An 8,644-nucleotide genomic window follows, 5' to 3' on the forward strand; every position below is an offset into this window, starting at 1 on the left:
GTGATCAGTGAAGATTTTTTGATACTGTAAAGCTGTGTGGAGAATTTACTGTAAGAATCACACACAATTATTCTTGGGGGCCCATGAGCTGTAAGTATTTATAAAAAGGTTTTTAAGTTTCGAACTCATGATCATTCAGTTGAATCATGTTAACTATTATCAAGAGAAATGGGAGACCTTTACATTTGAAAAGTTATACAATCCTGTTTCCTCTTTATTATTGTTGTGTATTAAGTGTCAATTGATGGCTGCAACAAAATACGGAGGTAAGAAAGGGAAGAGGTCTGAATACTCTCTGAATTCACTTAATATATCAAAGAATTTATCTTATGTTTATTACTGAATTTATTTCACAAGTGGGGCATTGTGTTGGGGGAAAGGCAATAGCTTTTTTTAATGATATACGTTTTGAAATATTGAATATGTTCACATATTTCATACGTCCCACAAAATGAGCTACAAGGTTAGGTAAGAATTACGCTTTTTAAGCAATTTTCATTCTGAGTTGCGAAACGTGCGTTCATCGTCGAGATGCCGAAATTCAAAGTTGCACTAAAACATAAGGGTGATGCATACTGAAAGTTTGCCATCTGTTGAATACATTAATGGTAAACTAAAACATGAAACGTTTAATAGCACAATGTGACAGCTTGTGGTAGTAACAACTGCTAAATCATCTACACACGTTAACGGAGGTTAAAACTACTTCAAGGGAACGTTATGTCATGGCGTCAATAGTTTATTCAAGACGCCAGAGCTGTAATGCCCGGAGTTTATGCCGGGTACGTAAAAGCACCGCTAGCTGTAACCGGAAAAAGAATTATTTACAACAGGAAATGTAAAAAACACATCACACACTAGTCTTGGTGGCCCCATTTTCTATCTAGCGTTGAACTTGTTTTCTCCAGTTTTGTGGGACAGAATTGTCTATTTCATTTTATTGTTGTATTGAAACGAGGAATTTTTCAAGATGGGGGGAGGCGATTTGGTAAGTATGAGCTATCTAAGCCGCTTTTCTGTTATTAGACCGTTGATACACAATTCCGTTGACAATATGGTCATTAAAAGACGGTCGTTTGTTTACTGGTGTCGATACATATTTTACAACATGAGCTAATGTCTACTGGGAATGGGAAAGCGCTTCTTCAGTTCGGCACACTTTCGTTTTAGACCATTCCTATATTTTAATAGTTTGAAAGTAACGGCTTATTTTCGTTAGCTTAAGGTCAACGAGCTGGCCGTTAGCTAGATGTAGAGCTGGGAGAAGTATTCAGATCTTGTACTTAGTAAAAGTAGAAGTACCAGAGTGTAGGAATACTCTGTTACAGTAAAAGTCCTGCATTCAAAATGTTACTGAAGTAAAAGTAGAAAAGTATTAAAGTAGCGACAGTAAAAGTAGTCATTGTGCAGATTGGTCCATTTCAGAATAATATATATGATATGTTTTATAATGATTGATCATGAAAGTGTTCTCAAAGCTGGTGAAGGTGCAGCTAGTTTGAATGACTTTGTAGACTGCAGGGTAGCTGGTGGATTTACTCCAGGTGGAACTAAAGTCTGATTTAACACTTGATTACACAATACAATTTAAATACTCAAATAAAGTATAAGTCTCTCAAAATTGTACGTCATTACAGTACTTCAGTAAATGTAATAAGTTACTTGACACCACTGGCTGTGGCTAGATGTGAGTGTCAACTGTTAAAGTTGAGATTTCCGTTGAAATATTCTGGCACAGATTAAATTGATGTGCATACACCCGAAAATGTTATTTTGTAGATTGTATGTTAGCCGTCAGATTTGTATACACATACTGGGTATGTGGAAAGCTTTGGTTAAAAGGGTAAAGTTACAAATGTTTTAACAAAATCAAGTTTACGCTAAAGCTGGTACATGATCGTTTTTAAAGTAAGAGCTACTAAATGTTGTCCATCTTGTCTTCTGCCAGAACTTGAAAAAGAGCTGGCATCCCCAGACTATGAAAAACATTGAACGTGTTTGGAAAGCTGAACAGAAACACGAGGCCGAGTGCAAGAAGATTGAGGAACTCCAGAAGGAACTGAAAGATGAACGAGCCCGAGAAGAAATAACAAGATTTGCAGAGACGGCCGGATCCATCAAGTGAGTTCTCTGATATTGTAATGAAAGTTATTTTGTGGTTCTCAGAAAATGAGTTTCTGATTAATATATTATTCTTTTTCTGATGACAGGAAGAAGGATGATCGGCTGGACTGGATGTACCAGGGCCCCGCCGGCCAGGTGTCCAGAGACGAGTACCTGATGGGACGTGCCATCGACAAGCAGATCACCGACCAGTACGAGGAGCCCGAGAGCGGCCCGTCAGCTGAGACCGGCCTCCTGCCCGGCTCCATCTTCAACCCCTCCACTCCCGCCTCTAACCTCGACTTGGCTGCTAAGATCAGGGAAGACCCCCTGTTTGAAATCAGGTAAGTGGGGCCCTTATCTCTGGTCATTTGTTCTGAAAACATGCTACCAGGTGCAAAGGTTTAATATAATCATGTTTTGTTGGTTTTCTAAAGGAAACGTGAAGAAGAAAAGAAGAGGGAAGTCTTGAGTAATCCAGTGAAGATGAAGAGAATTAAGGAAATGGTAAAAAAAAACGATTGTTTGTAATATATACATATTTTACTGTGATATTTTCTAACATGCTAACTTTGAGAAAATGTTAATAAATAAAAAAACTGACTCATATCTGACAAGTTGTTCCTTCCTCTGCAACTTCCAGTAATGATTCTACTAACTTTATTAACAGAAGACAACTTCAGTTTGTATTTTTATATTTTGTAAATGATTAGTTGGTTCTCTCACAGCTGCGCCAGAATCTCGACAAGAAAGACAAGAAGAAGAAGAGGAAGAAGGACAAAAAGGAGAAGAAAGACAAAGCGAGAAAAAAAGAGAAGAAGCATAAGAGAAGGAGTTCTAGTTCAAGCTCAGAGGAGGAGGAGGAGAAGGAGAAGGAGAAACACAGGTATGTGAGGGGACTGTTGAAAGCTGAAGTGAGGGACTTTCACTTTTTATCAATCAATTGGTGCAAAGGGCTTTATTATTTATTATAGTCTTTGATCTGTTTTCAGGTCACATTCCAGAGATGAATCCTCAACAGACACCAAGTCTCGTTCCCATCATGTCCCGGGCTACGGCCTGCAGGTCAGTTGGCAGCAAAGCACTATTTCATATACTACTTTTTACCATGCATTTACAACTCCAGTCGTTAATCTGGCTCTTCCCTCTCAGGTCCCGGCTGGCAGACATCACCAGTCCTCCGGGCGCCGTGAGAGGAGCCGCTCCCGGTCGCCTCACAGGAACAGACAGGAGGGCCACGCCCACTCCTCTTCCTCACACAGAGGCGACGGGAAGGACGAGCCCAAAGCCTCCAGCCAACAGAGAGAGCGTTACCAGAGACAGAAGCACCCTGTGGCCAAGTAAGACTTCACAGAGGCGATAGTCCAAATACTGAATCGCTTTTATTAAGTATTACACGAGAGGAATTTCCTTTGGTAAAAATGGTGCATACAAAGACCTAGAAAGAAGAATACTTCGCAAAAAACAGTACTATTATAAAAGCTATTTTAAGACTATTGTAATAAACTAAATATGTGAGAAACTGAGTACAGTAAAATATGACGAATACTGTATTCAAAGTGGAGAGCTGTGCAGGTTTAAAACGATGCTCACTATTCTCAGATGAAAGTTTTGAATTGATAAAGGATCAAGATCTAATACTGGAGTTTCCGTCCATTATTATCTTCTGTCTTTTTACTGCTATGGTATATATCAGTATCTCTATCTTTTAAATAATATGCAGAATAACTGCTTTGTCATTATTCTCAAGTATATTATACAAATCCGAATATTAGCAATCAGTCAGCACAGCTTTTTGTTTTGTTTTGCAAAGCTACACTACAATATTATAAGTATTTGCTCAATTACATTCCAGTGGTGCCTACGCAAGAATGTGTGTTCCAAAAGAAATCCAAAAGTTCAAATGTATTTAAAGAAAGTAATAGATATAATTAAAATGTCACAAAAATATGTATCCAAGCAATTATTCTGCTTCAATCCATATTTGTTGGCAATAAGTGTTTTAAAATAACCGTTTTACTTCCAGGTTGCTGCGAACAAAGAGTTTTATTCTTTAAAAAAAGTAAATCCAATATTTATTTGAAAGCGTCCTTTTATAATGGTAATTCTGACTATGGGTTATGTCAGATGAACTTTAATAAGGTCTTCAGAAAACATATTTAAATGATCACCTGTTTACAGAGCATTGCCAGTAATTCCCCCATGGTTCTTTGTGTCTGACGTAGGAAGCTCTCTGCAGAAGAGCTGGAGCACAAGAGGCAGGAGATGATGGACCAGGCCAAGCAGAGGGATGAGGACAGGGAGAATAATGTGAGGAGATACAAGAAGCAAGACGAGCAGGAAAAGCAGCGGGAAAAAAATGTCAAGCATGACCGGCACGCTGGCTTCATTCAGTAAGTTTCTGAGCAACATTGACACGGAAAATAATCATAGGCAGGGTTCGTACGGGTGCTTGAAATCCTTGAAAATGCTTGAAATTTGACGTGGTGTTTTCAAGGTTGGGAAAGTGCTTGAATTTTGGGGATGGTGCTTGAAATTGGGATAAAGTGCTTGAAAATGTAAATGCTTTACTTTTACAAAAAATTGCTGTCTGACTGAATAGTTCGCTTTTTAGATTAAAAGAAAAGAATTGCTTCTCTTCTACATAAAACGGCTCCGCTGCGGCCTTCCCGCGCGACCTGCAAGTGTTTGTGTTACGTGTGACCTGGGCATTCTGATGAGAGATGGATGACTGTGTGCCAGGAGGTTGCCGTTTCAACGAGCGTTGGCTAGCAGAAGACCAATACAAGCCATGGCTAAGACTAGGGTCAAGCCCACGAGTAGCCTCCTGTAAAGTTTGCAACAAATAACGATGCGAGAGTCTGCGCTGACGAGCCACATGAAAGGTACGCCGTAGTAGAGCATTTTAGATTAGGCTAACGTTGCATGTTACGTTTGTTTAAGCTAACGTTAGCAAGCTGAATAGCGAACTCCATGAGGGATAATAATAATTGCAGGGGACAATCATTTCAGAGGAGCGTACCTATGTTAATATGTGCGTTACAGTCGCCATCGTGTGGTGTTCAGAGGATGAAGCTCTCACGGCATTTCGTGTTATAGTCACGAAATATAATCTATTGATTCGACACGGAGCGATTTTGAAAGCAATGTATTTCTACTGGTAGTATGTTACGTACCTAAACCAAATGTGACTTGCTCTATCGAAGTCAGTCACATTGACCCGAAGACACATTTTCGTTTGTATTACTGGTCTCTGGGAAGCTCGCGAGTGTGTTTGTGTATGTTTGCGTTTGTGTACCGGGGAAACACTCAGGAGAAACACCGGCTGTTGTTGTGCCTGCTGTGACGTTACATTACTCCGTTCTCCGCTTGTAATTATGCCGAAGCTTCAAAGTTGTATTTATCATCTGAATTTGCCGAAACAAGTTTAATATTCTGAAAGCCAAGACTTTGTTTATTTGAAAACATGAAAACAAACTGTCTTTTATATAAAATTGAAGTATTATACAATTAAAACTACATTTTGCTTTAATCCCATGTAATTGTAGAATGAACACAGTCTTCCTTTGCAGATGTATAAGTCAGGAGTCTTGAGTAACAACATGACCTAATATATATATATAAATCATTGTACACATTAGTACATATTATTTTCCACTTGTTACCATTGTGAGTCTATTTGTATGCAGCTCTGCGTGATTTTGTGGCTACAATTCAGGCTAATACACTACCAGAGATGGATAAGTACTCAGATGTTGTACTTGAGTAAAAGTAGAAGTACTCAGATCTTGTACTTGTGTAAAAGTAGAAGTACTCAGATCTTGTACTTGAGTAAAAGTAGAAGTACTCAGATCTTGTACTTGAGTAAAAGTAGAAGTACTCAGATCTTGTACTTGAGTAAAAGTAGAAGTACTCAGATCTTGTACTTAGTAAAAGTAGAAGTACCAGAGTGTAGGAATACTCTGTTACAGTAAAAGTCCTGCATTCAAAATGTTCCTCAAGTGAAAATAGAAAAGTATTCTCATCTAAATATAGTGAAAGACAGTAAAAGTGGTCGTTGTGCAGATTGGTCCATTTCAGAATAATATATATGATATGTTTTATAATGATTGATCATGAAAGTGTTCTCAGAGCTGGTGAAGGTGCAGCTAGTCTGAAGTACTTTGTAAACTGCAGGGTAGCTGGTGGATTTACTCCAGGTGGAACTAAAGTCTGATTCAACACTTGATTAGATTTACCATCATTCATCTGTGAAGTAACTAAAGGGATTAAATACATGTAGTGGAGGAAAGTACACCATGTACCTCTGAACTGTTGTGCAGTAGAAGTACACCATATACCTCTGAACTGTAGAGGAGTAGAAGTACACCATGTACCTCTGAACTGTAGAGGAGTAGAAGTACACCATGTACCTCTGACTTGCGTTCACTACCAACAATTAATCAATAATGTATTGAAAAGTTATTTGGCTGATTGTTGTATATCGGCTCAGACAGGTTATATGGGAGGCCCAGTCTACGTACAGATCACTAATTTTGAAATATTAAACTTAGTTTTCTTTTCTTTAATTTTTCATCCTCGTGTAGAAGGCTATCACGAAACACACATTTGGTTGTTTATAGCATAAAGAACATCTGATTTAATGTGAGGTAGGGAAATAATCATTTGAGTATGTGTATATAAATATGTAATTTACAACAGCTGTAAGATGCTTGAAAAGCTGGAAAATGCACCTTGAAAATGCTTGAAAAGTGCTTGAATTTGACTTTTGAAAAGGTGTAAGAACCCTGCATAGGCTGTGGAAACCTTCTCACCTGTCTGTCTTAATCCACATATAATGTCCTGCAGGTGTCTCTTCATTCTTTTGCATGCTTGTTTTGTAACTCCAGTAACACTCACCTTTCCTTCTTGCAGTGATATGAAGCTGGAGAGTGCATCCAGCTCCTGCTTAGAGGACAGAGTGAGGAGGAATATCCACTCCATTCAGAGGACGGCAGCCTCCCTGGACAACTTCATGAGGAGATGAAAACACAATTATTATATGAACTGATATTTAAGGCTTGGAATATGCCACCCACTCCTTTATCTGTCTCTTCAATGTATTGAACAGGTTTGCTTGTTTTAATGCATTTAGGATTGTGTGATGGGAGTCTGTCAGATACGGGACCATATGGCTCCAGGCTCACTTGGGGCTTTTATTTTGAAAAGTTGTTTCCACAATGGTAACATCATTTATATTTCAGGCTATCATGGATAATCTGTTCTAGATAGTTTTGTAAAAGCCATTTAGTTAATGTGATCACAACTTTGTGCAGGATATGGTTTTAGATTTTACAGTTTCACAGACCCTGCTTTTATTTTTGAAATATATGGTCATTACTTGGTGTACACCTGTAATAGGCAATTGGAATAAAACATATTTCCAAATATAAATGTTTTTGTTTTTTTTAAGGTCAATTTGCTAAATGAAACATGCCAGGTTCAAATATAAACCTGGCAAGTTAATTTAAATCAACACCCACTTTATTAATGCACCAACTCCATATCACAAAACCAAAAATGCCCCTTTTTGGTCTGTGCAAATACAAGATGAGATACAATCTTATTGGGGCCCGAGCACTTCGCGCTAGGACCCAACGGCGTCCTAGCACGAAGTGCGAGGAACCTATTGTTATTGGTGGAATTATTAGGGCCCGAGCACGAGAGCCCTAGGACCAGAGCTGGCCCGACCCATTAAGGGACAAAAGCGGCCGCTTAGGGCCCATAAATAAAATAATGTCAGTACACCGTCGCCGTGATAAATATGTGTAATTAATTTAGTTAATATGCCTAGATTGTCTACTCTCAAAGTCATGTATTATATTATTGAGTCAATAATATAATGCATTAACCGTACTTTACCTAAACCTCATCATGACACTAGAGAGGACGGCAGGATTGTAATTTCCCGTGTTCAGTGAATGCAACAGAGGCAAGACACCAGACCAACCAGAGAGGTGAATGGAAATAAACATCTGTCTTATTGGCTGACAGGTACCTATCCTATGAGCTGTGACAATGTCTAAACTCAGTCGGAATCAGAGTTTTTGAAGATGGACATAAAAACGTTTTTTCTTAAAAAAGACGACAATTCTCAAGTGGTGGCTCACACAACAACCCCAGAGTCACCACTTGAGCCAGGTAAACAAGGTATGTAAATGTCAGTAAACTTCCAAGTTATGCGAACATGTAAGCAAAGCATACATTACAGCTACGTTGACGTTACTTTGAATCGCGGGGGTAAGCTAAACCCAGGGCCGTCCCTCCCTACAGGCCGATCATGCAGACTGCGTGGGGCCTCACCTTGTGGAGGGGGCCTCATCTTGCGGACGGTGCCTCAACTGAGCCGAAAATGAGGCGCACCTATGCGCTTATGCGGCGCAATTAGTGTGGCGTGGCACGGTTTCGCCGCTGCAAGACTCCACTCGCAGCAACCCCCCCCCCCCCCCGTTCGACGCTCGCGAAACAGAGGGCCTCATCATATAACTTTGCGTGGGGCCTC

At 39.4% G+C, this 8,644-nt stretch overlaps 1 protein-coding gene across 1 annotated transcript; it reads left to right on the top strand.

The window, feature by feature from the left end:
• The first annotated feature begins 838 nt into the window (after positions 1-838).
• Positions 839-7,536, top strand: cwc25 (CWC25 spliceosome associated protein homolog). Its single transcript, XM_034090654.1, has 9 exons — positions 839-988; positions 1,949-2,121; positions 2,211-2,447; positions 2,541-2,610; positions 2,832-2,989; positions 3,096-3,168; positions 3,256-3,443; positions 4,329-4,496; positions 7,018-7,536. The coding sequence occupies exons 1-9, from the start codon at positions 971-973 to the stop codon at positions 7,127-7,129; spliced, it is 1,197 nt and encodes a 398-aa protein (XP_033946545.1). The 5' UTR covers positions 839-970; the 3' UTR covers positions 7,130-7,536.
• The last annotated feature ends 1,108 nt before the right edge of the window (positions 7,537-8,644 follow it).

This window comes from Pseudochaenichthys georgianus, chromosome 1 (genome assembly GCF_902827115.2).
Source record: "Pseudochaenichthys georgianus chromosome 1, fPseGeo1.2, whole genome shotgun sequence".
Classification (NCBI taxonomy): Eukaryota; Metazoa; Chordata; class Actinopteri; order Perciformes; family Channichthyidae; genus Pseudochaenichthys; species Pseudochaenichthys georgianus.